General features: G+C 53.2%; 10 protein-coding genes; 2 read left to right on the top strand and 8 right to left on the bottom strand.

Annotated features, from left to right (window-relative positions):
- Window positions 1-161: 161 nt before the first annotated feature.
- Window positions 162-897, bottom strand: RCC_04826 (probable Cyanate hydratase; the record flags this gene model as incomplete). XM_023770103.1 has 4 exons in its annotated part: window positions 162-183; window positions 244-376; window positions 495-801; window positions 850-897. The coding sequence occupies 4 exons, from the start codon at window positions 895-897 to the stop codon at window positions 162-164; spliced, it is 510 nt and encodes a 169-aa protein (XP_023625871.1).
- A 676-nt stretch (window positions 898-1,573) lies between these two features.
- On the bottom strand, window positions 1,574-3,424 carry RCC_04825 (related to transporter (major facilitator superfamily); the record flags this gene model as incomplete). XM_023770102.1 has 4 exons in its annotated part: window positions 1,574-2,017; window positions 2,072-2,347; window positions 2,466-2,938; window positions 2,989-3,424. The coding sequence occupies 4 exons, from the start codon at window positions 3,422-3,424 to the stop codon at window positions 1,574-1,576; spliced, it is 1,629 nt and encodes a 542-aa protein (XP_023625870.1).
- Window positions 3,425-4,918: 1,494 nt separating this feature from the next.
- On the bottom strand, window positions 4,919-5,467 carry RCC_04824 (uncharacterized protein; the record flags this gene model as incomplete). The annotated part of the gene is made up of 1 exon (XM_023770101.1): window positions 4,919-5,467. One exon carries the CDS (start codon window positions 5,465-5,467, stop codon window positions 4,919-4,921), a length of 549 nt encoding a protein of 182 aa, XP_023625869.1.
- A 340-nt stretch (window positions 5,468-5,807) lies between these two features.
- RCC_04823 (related to gluconate 5-dehydrogenase) lies at window positions 5,808-6,956 on the bottom strand (the record flags this gene model as incomplete). XM_023770100.1 has 5 exons in its annotated part: window positions 5,808-6,320; window positions 6,376-6,491; window positions 6,545-6,733; window positions 6,795-6,843; window positions 6,906-6,956. The coding sequence occupies 5 exons, from the start codon at window positions 6,954-6,956 to the stop codon at window positions 5,808-5,810; spliced, it is 918 nt and encodes a 305-aa protein (XP_023625868.1).
- An 864-nt stretch (window positions 6,957-7,820) lies between these two features.
- RCC_04822 (uncharacterized protein) lies at window positions 7,821-9,628 on the bottom strand (the record flags this gene model as incomplete). XM_023770099.1 has 2 exons in its annotated part: window positions 7,821-9,198; window positions 9,255-9,628. The coding sequence occupies 2 exons, from the start codon at window positions 9,626-9,628 to the stop codon at window positions 7,821-7,823; spliced, it is 1,752 nt and encodes a 583-aa protein (XP_023625867.1).
- Window positions 9,629-10,305: 677 nt separating this feature from the next.
- Window positions 10,306-10,683, bottom strand: RCC_04821 (uncharacterized protein; the record flags this gene model as incomplete). Its single annotated transcript, XM_023770098.1, has 1 exon — window positions 10,306-10,683. The coding sequence occupies one exon, from the start codon at window positions 10,681-10,683 to the stop codon at window positions 10,306-10,308; it is 378 nt and encodes a 125-aa protein (XP_023625866.1).
- Window positions 10,684-11,916: 1,233 nt separating this feature from the next.
- RCC_04820 (related to KTR5-putative mannosyltransferase) lies at window positions 11,917-13,639 on the bottom strand (the record flags this gene model as incomplete). XM_023770097.1 has 3 exons in its annotated part: window positions 11,917-12,270; window positions 12,331-12,883; window positions 12,990-13,639. 3 exons carry the CDS (start codon window positions 13,637-13,639, stop codon window positions 11,917-11,919), a joined length of 1,557 nt encoding a protein of 518 aa, XP_023625865.1.
- Window positions 13,640-14,245: 606 nt separating this feature from the next.
- On the top strand, window positions 14,246-14,653 carry RCC_04819 (uncharacterized protein; the record flags this gene model as incomplete). XM_023770096.1 has 2 exons in its annotated part: window positions 14,246-14,248; window positions 14,330-14,653. 2 exons carry the CDS (start codon window positions 14,246-14,248, stop codon window positions 14,651-14,653), a joined length of 327 nt encoding a protein of 108 aa, XP_023625864.1.
- A 1,175-nt stretch (window positions 14,654-15,828) lies between these two features.
- On the top strand, window positions 15,829-17,819 carry RCC_04818 (uncharacterized protein; the record flags this gene model as incomplete). XM_023770095.1 has 3 exons in its annotated part: window positions 15,829-16,170; window positions 16,231-16,760; window positions 16,817-17,819. The coding sequence occupies 3 exons, from the start codon at window positions 15,829-15,831 to the stop codon at window positions 17,817-17,819; spliced, it is 1,875 nt and encodes a 624-aa protein (XP_023625863.1).
- Window positions 17,820-19,188: 1,369 nt separating this feature from the next.
- RCC_04817 (uncharacterized protein) lies at window positions 19,189-21,097 on the bottom strand (the record flags this gene model as incomplete). XM_023770094.1 has 2 exons in its annotated part: window positions 19,189-20,891; window positions 20,944-21,097. 2 exons carry the CDS (start codon window positions 21,095-21,097, stop codon window positions 19,189-19,191), a joined length of 1,857 nt encoding a protein of 618 aa, XP_023625862.1.
- Between the last annotated feature and the right edge of the window lie 822 nt (window positions 21,098-21,919).

The raw sequence follows: 21,919 nt of genomic DNA, 5'->3' as shown, positions 1-21,919 counted from the left end.
TGAAAGGCAAACCAGACACATGATGTCTTGAGACCGTGTGGAAGCTTCCCATAGTTTTGCTCGCGCCAGTCATGAGATGAGCGATCTCTCAATTGAACAGCGGTTCTGCACCAAGAATTCGATGATAGGCCTGTTCATTCAAATGTACTGATTCTACAGAACTAGAAACGGGTGTATGGCAACCTGAGATCTCGAGGTTAGCGTCGAGTCCCGATCCTAAACATGTAGGAGCAAAATACTCACCACTTGCCCCTTAGGGTGATCTTCACCCAGTCACCTTTATCATCCGTCTCTTTCTCTACCTTTGTCGAAAAGGAGATGGCGCTCATAATACCGTCGCCAAATTTCTCGTTCAACACAGCTTTGTATGCATAGCCTGGGGAAAGAAGGGCAAAGGGTCAGCATGTTCTGGGCGATTTCGAAGGAAAAAGGCGCTTGCGTGGTTCGAAAAAGCTTCGTGGTGCCATGCAGCTTTCTGCCCTCGTGTATCTTACCATAGTTTTGCACAATCTCATACAAGCGATACATCAATGGTTCTCTTGGTGGCATCTCCATACTTCTGCCTCGATCTGGGAGAGCGGTAATCTCCGTCTGCATGAGAACCTCAGGGGCGATCTGTAGGATCTCGGATAGCTTTTGAACGTCCTCGGGCGTCGCGTTGGCCTGGCCGTAGAAGAGGGCGGCTACGGCGACTTCGTCACGGCCGAGGAATGACCCGATGGTCTCGAAGGAGAGGTCGTGTGCTTTCTTCTGGGCAAATAGGAGCGAGCTGTGAGCGGGAAGCTTGGGAGCGAGGTCCGCCTGATYGCTGTCAGCTTAATACATGGCTTGGTATAAGAGGTAGAGAACCGTCAAGCAGGCAATTGGAAACCCGCTGGAAGTCCCTTTTTGCGCCATGGTTTACAGTTTATGATCAGTAGAAGATTGCGAGTAGATTGTAGAGCAATACGAGCAGTGCTGACGATTGACGGAGCTCTATGCGGGCAGGCTCTGCCTCTTTATGAGCTCGGCAGCTATGACCGTGACGAGAGCCTGCATGTAGCTCGAAGCCGTCATTCAGCTTATCGAGATCCGCTCCACCTCCGCTTTAAGAACAGCATTGTTTCTCCACGGGAAATACCTCTGGGTACTGATAAGTGCTCTAATGATGTCGGGTAGGAGCTCTACAGAAAACATGCTTCGGATAACGAAGTGCCAAGACGCTTGATCCGCTTAGCAGACTACCAACTATGGATGTCGATCGCACAGATAAACTTGCTATTACGTTGACAGTGTTGACAATAGATAACGGCGCTGGAATGATTCGAATGGTCGATAAGGAGCCTGCATGAGGCATTGAGGTAGCAAGGAACATTTGTCTTGAAGTCGATCGTCAAAACTGGGTTGCAATTGTATCGAGGCCTTGCATCCTGCTTCGGCACAACTGCACACAGCCTTTCTAACTTCTGTGGGAGCAACATTGGTTGATAATAAATGGAAATAATTTGTGGTCATCAGTCATGCCTGCATTACGGGTAAATAGCCCGCTCAGGTCTCTATTGCATCAAACATTATCGCCGCTCTCTCCTGGGTATCATTGGTTCATCGATATAAAGCTCTCCTCCGTCGCTCGTGGTTGCCCCGTATAGCTTATTGCTGTGCCCGGTCTACTTGGTGCATATGGCGAAGGGCTATCAGCCTTCGAGAATCCAAAGTCTTGTGAGAACGTGTCTTGTGGCATCCAGGCTTTTGATCTATAAGCCGGAACCTCCTGCATCATCGTGTCGACTTGCTCGAGTGTCAGTCCGCGTGTTTCTGGGACAAACACGTACGCGAAGAGGGCCGACGCTGCACAAGTAGAACCCCAAATGAAGAACACGCGAACCCCCAGGCTCCCTTTATCCTGGTCGACGATGAACGGCGTGATAATTCCAATGATGAAGTTCCAAAACCAGTTGCTTGCAGTCGAAAGGGCGACTCCTTTTGATCGAATGGGAAGCTGAAATATCTCGCCAATGACGACCCAGGCTGTTGGCCCCTGAAATATAAAGTTAGCATAGCGAACGAAAGCCAAGGCCGATCAAGAACATACCCAAGTTGAAGCGAAAAAGGCGACGTAAATGCAGACAAACACAACGAGCACATAGTTCGCGATCTCCGAGCCACCCGCAGACACTCCAACAATAGCAATGACAAATTCACAGAAGCACATCCCAATGGCTCCATATATGAGTAGTGAGCGCCGGCCGAACTTCTCGACCGTGTAGAAAGATACCGGTGTGCTGGCTACGTTGACCACGGTGGTGATCATCGAGATGAGGAAGGGATTCCGCAGTCCTACCTGCATAAAGAATGTCGTGTTGTAGTACTGTGTCAGAGGATGGAAAGTCAGCCATACTTCACACGGAAGACCAGGCGGTTGCGCTAGCGTCAAGGAGTCGTTCTCAACACGGGGTCATGAACGACACCCCTCTCGGTTGACTTACAAAAATGAAATTGATWCCCGTCCACTGTTGCATCATCTGCAGAGCAGTTCCGATCCAAACCTTACGGATGTTGGAACTGGAATCGGTGATGCTGCCGCGGAAACAGCCCAGCCATGACGATTCTGCCGCATTCGTTTCTTGTTCCTGGCTGGCGACGATCTCACTCAGCTCGTCCTCTATGCTGGGAGAGCTCACTGGTTGATCGCGAAGCCTGGCAAGAGCGTGTACAGCCTTGTCAAGGCGACCCTGCTTCACCCAGTAGCGAGGAGATTCGGGGAGCAACCATAATCCAWTGGCCAGTATGACGGCAAATGGATATTGCATCGCGATTGGTATCCGGTAAGCCGCAGAAGTCTGATAGTCTTTCGTTGCATAGCCGACACAACTGGCCAGCATGATGCCTACAGTGATGGCGAATTGATAGGCTGAAATGATGGCGCCTCGAACGCCACGCGGGGAAACCTCACTCATGTCTGACACGGTCAGCATTAATCTGTCCAACATGCTCCTTCGATGCACTTACATAGGATGTTTGAGGAGGAAATAAAACCAACACCAAGTCCACTGATCAATCTGCCAGTGACCAAACCAGGAATGGAGGCAGCTGAAAGTTGTACAGTGACGCCCATGATGAAGACACAGCAACCAGGTCCAATGATTGTGAGACGTCTTCCGATTACGTCGGCCAGCCACCCGGCTACCAGGGCGCCGGTGAAGGTGCCGACAGAGAGAATTGAGACGATCAAAGACTTTTCCCACGTATAATAGTCATATCCAACTGTATTCGATTCGGTGACCGGGACAGGATGCCCGTACTGCCTGGCGAACTCTGCCATTCCCAGGACACTTGATATGTAGCCGCTGTCATATCCAAAAAGAACGCCGGCGAATGCTGCAAATGCGCACATCAAGTATGCCTTGAAGGTCACCGGAGCCTCGATACGCTGGAGAGGCTGCATGGTGGCGTGTGGTCGGACTGTCGTCCTCGGTCCGTCTGATGGGGAGATCCTATCGTCCCCAGCGCCGGTTCCTGTCAGTGAAGGTCTATCTCAAGCATCGTGCTGGTGGCGTGGTATAAAGCGGCCGAGAAATGAATGTGGTGGTATGCGCTGCGCTGAATCTCCCGACGAACAAAGAGGTCACCATTGACATTAACAAGGCGGATCCTCGGGCWGGACCCGCTCCCTTGTACCGTGACGCCCCCCACAACCACATCCGGGAGATCCTGGACGATTGGGAGGGGAACAAGGGACGTGCTGGTCCCGTGCAGCATTAGCGTCAACAGCCTGCAGGGCATGTCGCGCGCTGCCAATCAAACATGGCATTGAAATTCGGCCCGCAGCTGTTGATCCGCGATCTGCTTCGCGCTTACTCCGCTGAGCCCCATCAATCTCCCTCGATTCGGCTCTCGACCGAAAGTTTCGTCTGCGCGGGGCCAACCAAGCTGGTGTTTCGAAAAGCATCCCATCGTCGTTCATCGGATCAGGCAATTTGAAACAGCGTATGCCTGCCTCTTTGCAGTTTCAAGAATAGCAATGTTTGGCATTGAGCAGCAGCATGGCTCGCATGGGTATGCTGACACTCGTGGCCGCCGCATGTTTCCAACAGCCATCCCGGAATTGGGCGCATCGGTGATTGACGGAATCGGAACTATCATCATGGACGTTTTTGGAACGTGATACCCTGGGCCGGCATTGGGACAGGAAGTGGGAAATGCCGAAGCGGATGTCGCGTCACACTCTTCCAATATTGTGATTGGCAATTACGAGTGAAGAACCGCGCCTCTAGACGCCGTCGACGCTGGCCAGCACGACGTCACTACCACAGTGGGATCGAGGTCGAAAGGCGTGCGGGCCAGACCGATTCAACGAAACAACACGCGGCATGGCAGGATTTACACAGGGATGCTCGCGCAACGATCAGTGCACGAGAGCCGCAGCAGAAGTCAACCTCACCGGGCGACTCTGATCACAATCATCCCATCACACGGGCTGTGCACTGTGACTGTGCAGCATGGGCTATGATGCTTGGCATACTGCGAATACAGACAAGCTAGTCAGGGACTATTGCAGCTGCAAGAAAGCAATAGATTMTAGAACTATTGGCACAACGGCCTTGACAATCGAATCGCCTACGACTAGTACTTCTTGAACGACCTGTCTCTTCTCTATCGTCGGATCTATCTCGCATGACTCTGGTCGTTGCAGCACAGCAGAAAAGCGAGATGGAGCTCTGGCCATTCGTTGCTCGGATTCAAGGCGAATTTGCTTGGGAACGGTGCATGTCCTCGAAGCATCATCCCATCTATGGTGATCATGGATCACGACCGTTGACATGCTCGACGTTCTGCGTTCTGCGCTTTGAGGTAGCTTTCAAGAGCACGTATAGAAATTTGCCAGATGTTCATCAACCGACAGCTACAATCTCCATCCATTTCAGCGCTGGTCCATTGCTCAAGCAGCGAATGCATCAATACCACTCTGTATGGCATTGTGGATCTTGTCGACGACAGCCTGTGCCCTGACCTGGTCCGCAGAGATCTTCTTCTGCAGCGCTGCTGAAAAGCTATCGTGCTCGTACAGAAGAACATTCAGACTTCCGGATATGAGGCCACCCTGCCCGTTCTCCACAAACAGTTCCTTCTTCGCCACGGTCTCTTTGACTGCCGCCGGAATGCTGTGCCCAACGCTGTCAATGACGAAATCGACAATTCTCGTCGAGTCTGCTGCGTCGAAAGGTGCAGCTTTCAAGTTGGCATTCGTGAAACCGGCTCTGTTGGCAACGGTGATCTCCAGGAAATCACCCACAAGTGGGGAGGCGGATAAGAGGGAGCCGTCGTATGCGGCGACGTGGCTGCGCAGGTGCTCCACGCCGTTGTCGATGCCGTCTACGTTGCTGATTATGAGATCCGCAGTGATAAGTTCCCGTTTCTGAACAGGTGCCGGAGACGCTACCGCGAGACCTGCGATGAGGAGTGTGATGAGRCTCCCGATGGGTGCCATTTTCCTGATGATACCTTGAGGCTGAGTCTGAAAGGTGTTCCTCTACTTTTTTCAGGGCGCAAGAGTGGTTTGAGGGAGAGGAGGAGAAGGGAACCTGCCAACAGCTATTTACCTCTTTTCAAATGTATCGCCTCGGCCTGGCGTGTTCGTGCTTTGCTGAACTCGTTTCGACAGCAGCGTGAAGTTTAACAAGCGGAGTACCTTCAGGTCAGAGATGGGATTGRCAAACGGTTGTCTAACATGATATGCTTTCGAGACGCAGGAGTGGTGACGTCTGGATGTCCTTCATTATTCGTAAGGGTCTGAGACGGCTCTCCATGCCTCTTGCAGTGATCCACTCTCAATAGGCCGCGGGGAGTTGACTGAGACGCCCACCATCACTGACCATGCACTCGCCGTTGAGATATGCTCCCGCCCGGCTCGCCATGAACAAAATGGTACCCGCGAAATCCTCCTCGCTGCCCGTTCTCTCCGCGGGACAAGCCTCCTTTGGCATGTTCTTCGCGTCAGGGAAAGCTCCATGATCGCCACCAGACCATTTGTCAACGCCTGAGAGATTTGTCTCGGTCATTTCACTTGGGTAAAGTCCTGGGCTGATCGAATTGACTCTGACGTGGAAGCCATTCTGGGAGAAAGTCGTCGAGAGGTTTTTGACGAGATGAGTGACAGCCGCCTTGGAGGTAGAGTATGAAAATCCATGGGAAATCTGCCGAGAGAAACCAGCGATCGAAGACGTGACCAAGACTTGGGATTCTTGTGGAACATTCCTCTTTTGGTTGCCGGCGTGGAGTAGGTCGAGGAAGCTCATGACGGTGTAGAAGACAGACGTTACATTGACGTGACCCACTTGTGTCTAGTCGCTTAGTCAACAGAAGGGATGCAATGTAGACTTGTTCATGACCACTTACAAATTCTTCCATGCTAGGCTTAAGCATTGCGGTCTGGAACTCCTGCAGTGTAGGCTTGCTGCCGTCGTCCTTCTTGACCGATTTCGCGTGGCCAGGGCCAGACACGCCAGCGTTGGCTGAGAGACGACATTAACACCTATGATCAGTGACACTTGAGGCCACTACTCACCAAACAGCAAGTTCACGAAGCCCTCCTTCTGCCGCACATGCTCCACGACTTTGGCAAGGGAGTCCTTGTCGGAAACGTCTCCTTGGATGGGAATGATGTTGCCATTCACAGCAGTTGCAGCGGCTTTTTTGAGAACCTCCTCACGTCTGCCTACGATGTAGACCGCTTTGGCGCCATTGGCGTCCAGGGCTGCATTGTGTTCAACGTCAACATTGTGAGCTTCGGAACAATCATTGCGACTGCAGCGTACCTCTTGCGGCGTACAGACCGAGGCCGCTTCCGCCGCCAGTGATCACAACCTGACAATGAAACAAAATGGTCAGAACACGGGCAAGAATGCCACCACTCGGGAAATACTAACGACCAGTCCCGCGACACTGAAAAGGTCTTCGATTCTGTTATTCGGAGGCATCCTGATATCGAGAACGGAAGGTATGAGGAGTCAATCTGTGTTGAAGAGTGAGGTTGCAATGGAAATGGTGAGAATCAATGGCGAGCTACAGGCGATGACGTGGGACAACAGGGTAACTTATGAAGCTCTTACGGGGCCGCACACCCGTGACTGTCCCACAACGAGCCAATGGCACGTGCCATTAATGTTCGTACTCTCACTTTGACACTTCGACATGGTTGCAGATAGATATCAAGGCGGAAGGAGGAAGCGAAGGAACACTTGCGCTTCCTCGCAACCGTGGAAGTCATGACCGCCGGCCGGCCTGTGCGTGAACACCGAACCTTGACTTTGACCTCACCTCACCTTGCGTCCTGTATCATCACATTCATCCCCCGCCACGACCATGCTCCACAACCGCCCGTCACATGCCTCCAGTCTAAATGATCCCTGGTTCTGATCACGTCAACACCTGTCATGTCACCATAAAAGGACGCCGTTCGCTCGAAAACCACTCAAAGGCTCCCGGCAATGCTGTTCTGCATTCATACACAATGTCAGAACCACAGCATCTCCCCTTCCGACAAAGCAATCTTCCCAGACCGCATACAGTCCACCTAGTCTACAAATGAGTGCGCAAACAGCGACCCGTTCACGTTCCGARACCCCAGGCGAATGGATATGAAAGAGGTGAGTGAATTCATAGCAGTATGATCGAAGTCTGTACGAAAGCGGTAGGACACKTCTCTATGTTCTCCCCGTCCTTCGCCAAACACACTCCTTTGTGCTCTCCGAACACAACAACAACGCCCGCAAAAACGCCAGATTGAGACGCAGAATCTTCCCTTCGCTTGCCCTCAACATCAACACAACTCCCTTGATGGATTACGCCCTCCTACCCTTGCGAGTGCTACCCTTGCCAGTGCTGCCCTTGCGAGTGCTGCCCCTGCGAGTATCGGTCTTGGTGGTACTCTTCTTGCCAGCAGTGCCTGTCTTCCGCGCGCGTCTGCGAGGATGCTCGGACTCCTCGGGGACTGGACCTAGGGCAGGTGTCGCATCCTCCATTTCGACGTCCCGAGGTTCCACTTGCACGTCCGACTCAGCCTTTCGCTTCTTGCTCCGGRGGTTCCTCGCGATGATATCCTGAACGATCATGTCATCTTGTGTTGGCATCAAAGCTTCGATGCCGTCGTCTTCCAACTGGTCATCCTCGGCAGCTGCAGCACGTTGAGAGAATGCACCGCCTTGGAATTTCTCCAGAGCCTGCGCGACTGCGTCCTTGCATTCCGGGCAATGGAAGATGCTGGTGTGGCCATTTTCCATTATATCCTCCCAGTCGAACTTGAAATGAGCATCACGCTCGGCCATGTCATCGGCGTATTCGACAATAGTCCAGTTACCATGGCCAATGCAACCGGGATGAAATCCCTTCTCACACCTCTCGCAGAGCACCAGGAAATCTGGTTTCGCCGTTTGGCAAACACAGAAAATCTCGCCATCGTCTTGCTGCTCCGGATATTCATCACTTCGAATCATATCCTCGGCGTCGATTTCAGTTTCGGCATTGTGCTCATCCTCCGAGGCCTCCGGCTCCGTGAAATCTGGCAGACCGCCAGAAGACTTGCGGCCCGCCGATTTGCAGATGGGCCCACCGCTCTTCGCTTCTACATTCTCTCTTGCCTTAGCGCGGGTCGTCGTGCCCTCGAACATCCCGACCTTCGTCGCGTCTGCGGACACTCTCTCCATCTCTTCCGACAATCCCTCTTCGTTCTCCTCGGATTGGTTATTACGGAGATGCTGCGGAACGGCAGTGCCCGTTCTTCTCATCAGCTCGAGAACTTCTGGCTCCCTGACCAGCGCCGCGACCTCTGCATCTTGGACTACGAGCCGGCGCTTCTTTCGCGGTGCGACCTTGTCTTGCTTGTCTCCGGGTTTGGGGGATTCGCTCATCTTCCGAATTGCGTTCGGACGTCTGCGCTGTCCGGCCTCGGCTTTTTTCTCGGCAATGCGCGCCGCATCTTTGACTCTGTCTAATCCGTAGACATGACTCCATTTGCAAACGCGTCCACCTGCGCGGATGAACTGCCCCGTGGCATTGCGCTTCGGAAGAAGGGTCTTGACTTTTGCCTTGCAGCCAGGCGCGGGGCACAAGAAAGGCTTGTTGTCGATTTTATTTTCGGCCGTGGCCGTGACAGTTTGCGCGCAGTTGCTGCCGCATGGCTCGATTTCCTCCGTCACCACGTCATGTCCGCAAATCAGACGACTAGCGAGATGTCAGAGACTCGAACATACATGTCAAGGATGCGTAGCAGTACTTACTGATGATGCGCGTGACTGCTGTACTTCCAATCGAAGCAGGCCGTCTTGAACTGTTCTCCCTTGGAGTTGCGCGCGCGAGGGATCGACTCGGCCACGGGCTTTTCACTTGGACTTGGAGCAGGACGCTTCTTATGCAGAGCTGGGACAGTGTGACTCTTGGATGGCGCAGGGCTAGGTCGCCAAGGTGGCGCGGGGCTGGGTCCCCAAGATGGCGCCGGGCTGGGTCGGAAGGCCAATGATGCCCTCATGCGGGACGGAGAAGTAACAGACTGTCTGCTGTTGGCTCTCCTGTCAATGGACTCGATGGACTCAATGGACTGCCTGATATCACCCATGGAATCATCGGCCATGCGCTGGCGAGCATTGGGATACATGTTTGCAATGCAGTAGTTGTTTGGGTGTGGTGGTTGCAAATGTGGTGCCTCGTGTTTGGCCGAAGGTGGTAAGGGAAGTTGGTCTTGAGATCAAGCTCGGGCCGCAACATACTAGCGCATCCGCACCACGTAACCTGGCTTCCCAATGCGGTAGGACCCTTTAAAGCTGTATGTGCCTTGGAAAGCGCTACATTGAGTCAACGCCTGCTCACGCGCTATCCTTTTATAACACAAGATTACTAGTCATCGCCTGCCTTCCCGGGTCTGAGGGCATGCCTGCCACCAGGACCCAAACGATCTGTTTCCGGCTTGTTCGTAACCGCAATGTTGCTCACGTTCCCATATACTCGATGCCATTCCGAATGCTTTCGGTCTGAAATTACATGTCTTATAGAACGTGAGACATTGGGCGCCTGTGTGTGTCAAGCCAGCTACGACCGGTCGGTCTACTTCGGTTTCTGTTTGCCAGCGCAAACTTCCGGACGAACAAACTCTTTCTTCGTCTCTTATACCACTACTCTCCGGGAGTCTGCTTTGGGGGCACGCTCATCCTCAGTCGACCAGGGCGATTAACAGTAAATCGCATCAACCAGCCCAAGCACCAGACATGCCAAAAACCATGCACGGAGATCGATTCCTGTGCCAGCGATACGAAGCTCCTCTACTCAACGGAACTCTCAGGGCGCATCATCGACCAGCGCTATTGAGGCAGACCAATGCTTCACTGCGACTGCAACCCCAGGCTCGAAAACAAACTTCCCGAAACCACCGCCAATCTCCTCGCACTCTGCTACGAGCTCAAGATCCAGCATTGGAAAACCATGCATTCCCCCACCAACAAAGATCGGTTCAAATGCCAGCACACTCATCTTGAGAACTTCGAATCTATACCAGGCGAAAGCACCCTGTAGACCCTCGACCGCCACCGGCCCTTCGGGAACAACGCGAAGCTTTTCCACACCAACGAACCAAGGACCGTCCTTACTACCAAGGAATATCGACCTCGCAACGCCAAAGGGTCCTCGACAGCATCTTCGAACAAAGACGTCAGCCATCACACCAGCTCAGACGCCTTCAAAGACAGCCACCTCCCCTTACATGAACACCCATATTGCAGACCCCTGCATACCAAATTGCCTCGTCCATCAACTCTCCCCCTGCGGCCACAAAGTTATGACAGCCACACCGGAGCCATGCGCGAAAAATTGTCGTAGACCTCTCCTCTCCCAAGGTTCTCCCTCACCCTACGTGAGCATTCTGCAGAGTACAGAACCCTTTGTCTGCGCCGCTTGCGTAGTGCTACATACCCAATCTCACCGAGAGATGAAACGTGCATTATTCACCGAGAGGATGAATCGTACAGAACTGCAAATGGGAGGTTTTCCTACCGGGTGGAGGGAGGAGCAGAATGAGTATTGGGAGAGGGTATGGGATAATGATATGCTCAGAGAACGGGGTGAATTCGAGCAGTTGGGGAGGAAGTGCTTGTATATTCCTGGAGAGCCGATGAGAGAAGGGGAAGCTGGATGTGTTTCTGTGCCGATTAGTTTTGCGAAGCCATGGCCTCCTTTGAAGAGACCTTTGGCGGAGAGGAGGGTTGGAGGAGATGGACTCGTTGTAAATGGAGGGTGAGTGAAAGCCTTGGTTTACTTTGCTTGGGATCTAAAGGGGAGCTCGGAGGTCTCTGGACATAGTTCGCCAGTCACGTATGTGTTCATCTCCCTGATTGGCCTTGGTGACATCCGCTCTCTGTAAGCTCGAGACATTCTGTCACAGTACTCCTAGCAAACGATCAAGGCTCGGTGAAATTGAAGATTGCCGGCTGTCCTTTCATCGAGTCGAGGACATTTATCTCAGTAACGAGTAGCCGCAAGCACAATGGGAAGCAGCCTTACGGAGAGTGAAATACGAAGGGTCGAATGTCTCGTGGAATAATGCCTTCTTAAGATAATCGTGCTGTCGTTAGTGCAGAAAGTACACCATTTTTGGCTACTGCAGGTAGGCGGCAACCGTCCATTGCACCCGGCCCTGATCTCTCATGACGAGACGTAAAATTGACAAGCCAATCCATGACTTCAACCCGGCCAAGCGGTAGAATTTCTCCTCTATGATCATGTCCCGGACAAGAGATACTACATCGATCCTAGAATTGTAGGACATTTCACTATACATTTCCCAAAAGCTTCCAGGGGTCCAACTCCTTGCCAATGCGAGAAGAATGCGATTGAAACAAAAAAGCATGGCCTCATCCAATTGCCGCAGCGCCTCGCATCTTTTGGCCCAATCTCTTAATTTGGTCCAGAGGGCGTGATATAACCACCAGCAATCTCCACCCATTCAGGTATACAACTTCCCTCTTTCCCTTCAACTTCCTCGACATCAGTATCGCAACGACATCTGCATCCGACACCATTCTCCTTGGGAGCGTCCCATTTCGCCYAGTACTCGTCCTCTTCCCGTCTGGCCTTTTCGTCGGTCGTCGTTATTTCGAGATAAGGTTCGCGGGCCATTTGGCGGGCCGGTGCGTTCGCGGGACAATGCTGGATTGTTGTATGTCTGTAGCCAATGTCGCGGAAGTAGTGTACTTGGTCGGTTGATAGCAGGACGCCAGCTGCTAGCGAGTGGATAGGAGCATCTCCCCACTGTGAGGTGCGCGGTTAGCTATTGAAAATGGCCATTGGGAAAGCGAAACGTTGACGTACCCTCTCCATCCAAAATCCGCCTGAGCGATCCATCATTTGGAAGAAATCTTCATACTCCTGACTTCGGAACCAGTCCAGTCTAGCGATCTCGAAGTTGGACCAGAAATGGCACATGTTGTAGTTCTCGCCCTCCATCTCTTCTGGATCTATATCTGGAAGTGGAGCCGCTTGAAGGATATCCTCGGCAGCTTCTTTCGTCTCGTCCTTGGGAACGGTTCCTGGCTTTGGCGTTCCGTCCTGGTTGTAACCCTCCTTTGGCTCCACGAACATTTCCCAAAGTCCCTGTGACTTGATGTTCTTGGTGCGTTTGTACGCCGACGCATAGCGGAAGATGTTGGGCACAGTCTCGCGCAACTCCTTGACTGCAATGGTAAAACCATATGTCTTGTTGTTACGCTCCATGTGTAAGAAGGGGTCGTAGGTGATGTCGCAGAAATACTTGATCTCGGGCTCCACTCGCCAGTACCAGTCGTACTTTTGTAGCAGCTCGTGCTTGTAGAAGAAGCCTGAGTAGAATCTGCACATGTGGTGGTAGGACTCCATCCCGCCGTACCTGTAGTTAGAGCATCCAAGGTCAGCATATTCCGGGAGAAATACCAAGCAAAAAGCAGGCTTCGGGATGGACTCTATGCCTGCCATTTCCCGATTGCAAGACTCACATAATGGCAGCATCTCCCTGCTTGCGAATGCCCTCCTTTGCGACATTGGCGTCCGTCCAATCCGGGAAACCCCAGTGCTCTGGACCAATTTTGCCGAATTCGACGGGCGAAGAAGTGTAGTTTAGGACCGTCTCCTTGAAGGTGCTGTTGAACTCGCCGTCGTTGAGAAAGACGTATGGGTAGTGGAACCAACGATTGAAATGTCTCTCGACGCTCTTCAAGCTCTCAATGACTCCATCCAATTCCTTATTCCTCGCCAACACCACAAAGGCAGCGTTTGCGCGAGGGTGTTCTTTCGCGGTAATGTGCGGATCCAAGCAGCCATTCACAAAGACCTTGTCATGCTTCTCCGAGATCTTCCTATATGTGGGAGGCGCGCCCGAGGGTATGAGACGAGCTCCCGGGGAGTCGGGATGCCGTACGAAGAGGGTCAGGATGATGATGACCACCAGGCAGGGAAAGAGCAGGACCAGGTAGAGCGGCACGCTGATTTTGCTGTTGCCGCGAATGCGCAGTCGCTTCTTGAAGAAGGAGAGACGCGGGGCGATCTTTTCCGAAGCATCCTTGAGCGAAGTGTTTTGTAGGGATTTGAGGGTCGGCAGATCGCTGGCGGTGGGTAATCGCTTTTGCAGGCCTTTGATGACTTCCATGGCGATGGGGTGGAAGGGCCCACGCAGGGCGAGGGAAAACGGTGGGAGATCGATCAGTCGGGTGGGAGGGGATTTCGAGTCCAATTCAACGTCCAACTATCCTCTCCGTCTCCGCGTATTCGCGTTGTGTTGGGGTGTAGCGAGCGAATTGGGAAAAGGTGGCAGCACGGGGGATCTGGCGCTATCGGAGCCGCATCGACAGCTGCCTCTGTGCGGGAAATCGTCGTCTACGGGTCGTGAACGTGAACGTCGTCGGAAACAAACGAGGGGAATCGCCGTGGATATTTCGCTGTCGCGCAGCAGATATTGTGAGGAAGCGGAGGGCAGGGAAATGGCGAGCGAGCGGGCAAGACGGAGATGGAGACCGGAGCTGCCTTGATCTGCCCAGAATTGTGCCAGCTGTGTCATCAACAGCAATTCATGACCAGCCATCAATCCATCCTCAATTCTTCCATCAATCCATCCTTCAATTCATCCATCAATCCGTCCTTCAATCAATACTACAAGTCAAGGTCATACGCCTGCAAGCACCACCAATCTACATCAGACATTGGAAGACGAGATCCACGATCACGCAGCAGACATCTACCTTGACCTCGATCCATCATGGTATGTCTCTATACACTCATGACCCGCCCTCCCCCGTTCGACTCCAACGTGCACTAGATCTAACTCCATCTCGTCCACCAGTCGCGCGATTCTACCTTCACCTATCTGCATCTGCACGCATCCAACCACGCTGATCTGCTCGAGGACTTCACACGCGTCAAACTGCCAACCGAGGAGATCAATGTCGCGCCGCAGCATCAGCCTCTCAATCCCGACGATGAAGACGACGTGGTTCCCGACCAGCACGCCGCGTTTGGCATTCAGCGGGCGCAACAGAAGTCTCGCGAACCGGCGTGGAGGGATCTAGGATTGGACAGGTTGATGACCGCTGGTCCACCTCCAAAGCAAGGCCAGGCGAGTGCCGGCGCGGTGCTGGGCAGCAGTGCGAGTCGCGTGTTGAGATGAGGCCCATTGTGACCGCACCAACACCTCCTTCCCCTCTTGCACTTGTCGCATGGGTACCAACCGTCTTCTACGATACCTCATCTCCGTGCCTGCTTCGGATTGTCTCAAACCAGGAGACGGTCAAGTGTACGGGTACCTTGAGCAAAGTCGCAATGTCTGGCTCGCTCCACAAAGATCCCTTTGCCAGGTCATGATGATGGGAATTCGAGCGAGAAACGATCCATCCTCCCGCCATCACTGAACGCTGTAAGCACATGCTCGTTCAACTGCCTAAATCGCTCGCCTGGGCGCATGTGTGGGAGAGTCGGAAGCTGCGAGCCATATTTTGCACCTCACACCTTCCAGAATCGATCGATACGGTGGGGCAACCGTCGCGTACAGCAGTCATGAGTTGGTATGACTGCATATCCCAGCGTAGAGTGTTACTCGGCGACTCGTAAAAGCGGTTATTTCGGGCGCCTATATTTGAAGAATATCAGGCCACGCGAGCGCGCCTGCCTTAAAAAAGTATAGAGCACAGATGACCCAGTCCCAAGAATCTGACTCCCAAGACCCCCCCGAAAGCCTGTCCTTGGTATCGGTGTTGGCAGAGCGCCACAACCAATGATTCCAAGGTCTCCTGAGCTGGGGGTACAAAATACAACCAACATCCCGGGAGGAAATGCTGTCAACCCAAGTAAGCATTTCGCTGTCGCGGAGCTAGTCCACACACACAGCCTACAGGCGACACAGGTAGGTTTCGCTTCCAGTCGCTCACCTCCGGCCCGCAAAGTGTTGCTCCACTGCAGTTCAACGGCAGCATGTGCTGCAACATGACGAATGACTGCCACCGCCATCGAATGAGGCATTGCTCATAGCGAACCCTGCGGAAACACGAACCGGATCACGCACGACATCTTGGCACGCCATGTGCGCTGCTCGCGCCCAGACGCTAGACAGACCAAAAGCCTAAACATCGTATACAGGCATCCAAGACGGCTCAGATCCTCCATGTGGGTCATATAGCGATGCTACTCCGCGTAGACTGCATTGCAGGGAAGCTGTTCTTCCCCCCAACCACGTCCCGATATTTTCTTGCCCTTTTACATTTCTCTATACATAATCTTTCCAATCATCCGACTCCCTGTCGCTCAGAAACATTCGCTTTACCCACATTCGCTTGAGTCGCCTTCGGGATGAGGCTTTTCACCCTCTTCGCTGCCCTGTCGGCTGCGCTTTCCTCGGTCACAGCCCACCCTCATAGCAATTTGCAGGAGCGGCAATCAGGTGTCGTTGTCACTACGGGTGCTACCGGCAACGTTCAACCACGCCTTGAAGTCCGACAACTCAAGAATACCCGCCCTAATCAATGGATTCTTTTCATCCTGGCTCTTTCGCAGTGGCAGCAACAGCCTGAAAACAGCCCGACATCGTACTTTGGTGTTTCTTCTATTCATGGTGTTCCACGCAGAGATTACAACGGCGTGGGTCAATGTGGGAACTGTGGAGGAACAGACGGGTATTGCACCCACAACTCTGTATGTCGAACGATCGCCAGGGTTACAACCCCCAACAAACTCCTAACACTTATCCCCTAGGTCCACTTCCCAGCCTGGCACCGCGTCTACTTGGCCCACTTCGAGCAAGAATTCCTCAAAGTAGCCCGTAATGTCGCCAACTCTTTCCCAGCTTCTCGTCGACAAGCAATGGTCGACGCTGCCAATCAATTGCGCTGGCCGTTCTGGGACTGGGCTGCCGTTCCTCCCTCGAATCTTCCGGCTCTTCCTCTCATGATCACGGATGTGAACGTGGAGGTTGATGGTCCTAATGGCCGTCAACGGATTCTCAATCCGTTGTTTCGGTATGATTTTAGAGATCCGAGCCAGATGTTTTATTCGCCGCTCAATACGTGGCAGAGGACGTATAGGTGGCCTAGCAATGGGGGTAGTAACCCAGTTTCGGAAAATCAGAGGGCTGTGAGCGCTTTCGGGAATGTGAGGCGGAACTTGCAGGACCAGATATATGGCATGTTCACAAGATGTAACAACTACCTTGGCTTCTCGTCTGATCAGGCTGGTGGGAGTTCTTTCCGGTGTTCGAACAACATCGAGAGTATTCATAACACGGTGTAGGTGTAATTGTAATCCCGGGGACTCTGATATTCAAGCTAACTCTTCTACGCAGCCACTCCATGGTTGGAGGTGACCCAGCCGCGACTTCCAATCTCGGGCATCTTACTTACCTCCCAACCGGCTCATACGACCCTGTCTTCTGGCTGTTGCACTGCAACGTTGACCGCTACCTTGCCATGTGGCAGACCATCAACCCGGACCAGTGGGGTGCATCGCAGACAACCTCCTCCGGTGCTCGTACATGGACAATCGGTCAAGGTTCCGTGCAAAACGTCGACTCTCCTTTGACACCTTTCTTCAGGGACACTAACCGCAACTTCTGGACTACTCGCCAGGTGCGCGACTTCGCCGCAACTTTTAGATACACGTACTCGGATTTCCTCTCCGGCAGCAGCCGTGAAGCCATCATCAACCGTGTCAACAGCCTATACGGCCCCAACGCAAACAAAGTTGCAGGCTCCACAAAGCGCCAAGCGGGATATTCCTCTCCAGTGGACGTCTCTGCCAGCGACCCTTTTTCTGCTCTAAATGGAAGTTCCTACGTCTACGATGCCAATATCCAAACTCCGCGATATGGTCTCGATGGACCTTACTCCATCTACGTTTTCCCCCGCAAGCCAGCCTCCGAAGACCCAGCAACCTGGATCTTTGACCCCACGTTAATCGGAACCATGAGTGTGACAGCTTCCCCCGGAATGGGAGGAATGGACACCATCATCGCCGGCTCCATTCCCCTAACCACCACTCTTCGAGAACTCGTCAGCGACGCGGGATACAACCTCGACAACCTCTCCCCAGACGACGTCGTGCCTTATCTGCAGAAGAACATGGAATGGAGAATCGCGGCTTGTGGAGGCAAGGTTGTGGATCCCAGTACTCTGAGTGGCTTTTCTATTACTGTTGTTTCTTCTTCGGCTGAGCAGGTCGGTGCGGGCAAGTTGCCTGAATTTACGGATTTCGTGCCACATTTGGCGGTTACAGRGGGGCAGGCTGGAGGTACGAACAGGACGGAGGAWCTCGTGGGCGATCAATTGGTTGAGACATTGGAGATGTAATGGATTTGGGATGTAGATATTTCTTGGTGTGCGCTTTCGTGGTCGCTCTGGAAATATTCTGTACAGACGACATTGGATCGAATGGTTCCTCGTTCATTGGACACGATTCATCACTAAGTTGAGTTTGACATTAGGGTAAGGGTTGGGGTAGTAGTACGATCGTTGTTCGATGTATCTATTGGGTCTCCGAGCTCTCGTGTTGTGTGTTGTGTGTTGGAATCTTGATATTTGGACTTAGTTCAATGTACATACCGTGGAAGGGACATTTCTTTCGCGATCGTGGTCAATTCTTGTACGTACCCGAGTTTGGATGTGTTTTTCCAAATGTGTCTAGGGGTAGGAAGCCCCAAATTGCAATTATACGACGATCGAAGACACCAGTAATTCGCACATTCATATGACTACATAGTCACAAGTCCCAAAAGCGTACTTCCAAGCATTCAAGTCCGAAGGCCAGAATATCGCGAGTATGAAGACGTAATCGCCATATATAACAGAAGGATGGGAAACGTTATGACGAGTATAGCAAGATCTACTTACTACTGAGGTAGAAGAAATAATGCCCTTGGTTGACCCTTCCGAACTCGCTGGGTACGTCCCAACTCCATCCGAATCTCCAAATCATGCATCGCGATGTGCGTATGGAGACATCTAGTACATTGCCGGGAGACCAGCGAAAGGAAGCCACGATTTCCCGATTGCGATGCCTGTATTATAGATTTGTAAAGAAAGGTGACCGACACATTGCGGCTGTATGTATACTGTCATCGACGGAGCTGCACAACAGCATTATTGACCTTTGCGCTTCATGTTATTCGAGATGCTGCAATAGAACCTTCGGCCCCTCTTGTGTGAAGATGTCAAACAGCGGCGGCGGTAATGCCATGCCAAAGGTTCCGGCACCGTCTGCCGAGTCTGCTCTACCGGTCTTCCCTTCATGGTAGTGTGATACTCTTGGTAGGTTCCTATGAGCTACCGCCGAACGATTCGACAAATCCGAGAGAAGGGTTCATCTCAAGAGGACCGCACCAGGCAGTGTACTCCTCAGTGTGTGGTATGAATGGCCAATGATTCAAACAATACTGTGTTGTCTTCTAAGATACGATACTGGACGCTCAAGCCTGCCCACAGGGTGGTCGTGAGTAGTGCGAGTCAACGCAGTACAACGCACATTAAAATTCAGACGCAAAAAATCCACCCGTAGGAGATGCTCGACACCAAATAAAAATGAAAGATGAAAAGGAGAACCCGGAAGTCATCGTAACCCGGATCATCAAACGCCCTCAGCGCCACGCTTCCCATAATTCGTCCACCAGAATATTCTGTAATGATAATGCTGTTAATGATAAAAAAGATCTCAAGAGACCACTCATACATGTCCTGGAAGTGCGCGAAGAATTTGTCGGCCATCAGCACGACGGTAGTGCATACCCATGGTGCTTGTATCAAGCTCACCACCTGCACTATCCTCGTCGTCCGTGGCAGACATGGATACACCAGGGATAGACTGTTCACCCTGACTGTTGGAGGTGTTTGGCCTTGCTCCTTGTCTCAATGGCTCTGTGTGGTGTCTGTTGCTGAACACATTGCCGTAACTCCGTTTGTGTTGCTCCACAGGAGTATGTGCACTGCTAAAATACGACGAGTTCGGCGCCACAGCAGACATTGGCGAGGATGCCTCTAGCTTGCTGTTTGGCATGATTGTTGTATTAATGGGCGGCAAGTCAAAGTTCGGCCTAGTGGTGGACATGGGTGTCTGCGCTCCTGCTCGAGTTGGCGGAAGAGAAGGTTCCAGTGGCGCTGGGCGGCCATGATAGTCAACCGATGATCCGTAGGAGTGCTGAGCGGGCTGTTGGTATGCTTGCTGTGGCGGATACGCGGCCTGGACAGGTTGCTGGGGATAGCTTGCTTGAGCAGGCGGAGGAGCYGCGATTTGCGCAGAGATTCTGCGATATTCAGCTGCTGACGCCTGTGCAGAGTAGTCCACGCTGGATCTTTGCTGATGCTGCGAGGGCTCATATGACGGTTGCAGCGGTACTCCATACTGAGGCTGGGTCGGGGCCTGAGTTTGAGGTTGTGCCGGATGTGGGGCTGAGTATCCATAATACGCCTGCTTGGGTGGGCCCTGCGGGGGAGGGGGATATGCCTGTGGTGCGTATTGAGGAGGTGGAGGTTGCATTTGAGCCTGATTTTGCACGTATTGAGCTGGCTGGTACTGTTGGTTAGGTGATGGGACATACGAGGGAGCCTGGGCGTAGCCATTTTGAGGAGTTTGGGGACCGGATGAGCTGTATTGAGCGTGGCCGTACGCCTGACTGAGATCCTGCTGGGAGGGACGTCGGGAAACACTTGATTGGTGACTGGCATTGCTGGCAGAGCGCGGCCGGGGAACAGAATCCACCATGAAGCCCTGGGGAGTTTGGACTGCCTGGTACACGGCGGGATCCGGTGTAGCGGACATTCWTGCCCTTGCCTCCGCACTTTCGTCTTCGTAGTCATCCCACTCCTTTCCTCCGCCCGATTTATGGTCTCGCCTGCGCATTCTCACGTCACGCCGGATACGAACACGACATCCTTGCTCGGCGACCATCCTGCTTAGCGAGGTGCTCTCAGTAAGTCCCGGGAACTTCTTCGCACTGAACACGTGGAACGGCTCCGACTTCACCTCCAGGCGATGGGTTACATGGGGCTCCGCGGCCGGATTTGGTTTCACGCCATCCTCGAGCTTGTCATTATCCTTGGCACTCTTTAACTCCTCATACAGGCTGAAGCTCAGACGGTACTTGCCCTCGTGGCGCACAGACAGGTCCGGGAAGATAAAGTAGCCCGCAGGTGACGGCCTGTCCAAGTAGACCATACCAGCCACGGGAGTACCGGTCAACACAGGTGGACTGCTCCGCTCAGCGCTCACACGTCCGTGGGCGAGGGGTCTCGCCTGTTCCAGAGTGGCAAAGAGGAAGTAATTGGCATGCATTGTGAAGGAGATGTCATTCAAATTTTGCTCGTCCTCACCCTCAAAGATCTTCAGCTCGACGATGGGCGGCGGATCGACTGGGCGACGGTCGGCAGATGCTACAGCGAGTCAGTATACATGGCAATGCGCCGGGAGGTGGAGACGACAAACACTTTGCGCCTTGACCACAGGCTCTTGCTCGCACAGGTTGCTGGAGCACGGTCATGCGATAGGTGATTCTTTTGCCCTCGACCGTGACGCGCGAGGCAGAGCTCTTCGTCTCATTGTCCACGGGGATGACTGTGGGACGCTCTATGCGGTCCATGATGAGTGTCTATGTGAATGAGACCAGGATGTCAGCCGTGAGAGGTTGCCAGGCTGTAGTAAAAGGTTAGTTAGCGACGGCGACGAGCTTGCACGCAGGCAATGATGTTGCGAGCCATTGTAGAGCGACGACGAGCGACAGCTGTAAGGTAGGTTTAGAGGCAGCGGTTAAAAGGCGGCTCCCAGTGTCCGTTGTGTTGGTTGCGCCCGCGAGACTGGGTGGATGAGCTGGGCTACTACCATGGATGACCCAGGTAGGGCGGAAGAAGCAAGGGCACGGAAGAAGGACCACTCACTTTGCGAGATTGGCGCGAATTGTCGACGGGAATTGCAATCGCGCGCGGCTGGCAAGGGCGTAGTGTGGTGAGCAGCTTCCGGCGGTCGTCGAGTAGCGATCGGAATGGGCGTGGGAATGGGAAGCGGAATGCAGGGCTCGCAAGGTAAGGTAGGTAGGTCGGTCGAGCAGACGCGAGGCGATCTCGGGTCGCTCGATTCTCAAGCACCTAAGGCGGCCGATCGGGCAAGTTGGCAGAGGACGACACGACGAACGGTAACGGCAAAGGGCAACGCGACCTCTTTCGCGCAGCTCGAGTGCACGAGAATAAAAAAAAAGGGCCACGGCTGGAAGGCGTGCAGCAAAAGGTGAAAGGATTGAAGGAAATGCAGGATGCAAAGTTGGTGCACCCAGCGAGGAGGGAGAGGACAAGCTCCCAACGTGTGGCTATTGGTTGCGCTAAAAGCCGCCCAAGTCGCTAAAAACCGCCCAGCACAGTCTTCTGCCCGCCGCTTGCTGTGGTGGCGCATCTGCGTCGGTACGGGCGAG

This window comes from Ramularia collo-cygni (genome assembly GCF_900074925.1).
Source record: "Ramularia collo-cygni strain URUG2 genome assembly, contig: RCC_scaffold06, whole genome shotgun sequence".
Classification (NCBI taxonomy): Eukaryota; Fungi; Ascomycota; class Dothideomycetes; order Mycosphaerellales; family Mycosphaerellaceae; genus Ramularia; species Ramularia collo-cygni.
The sequence above is the reverse complement of the archived record's forward strand: the minus strand, read 5'-3'. Positions and strand labels throughout refer to the sequence as shown.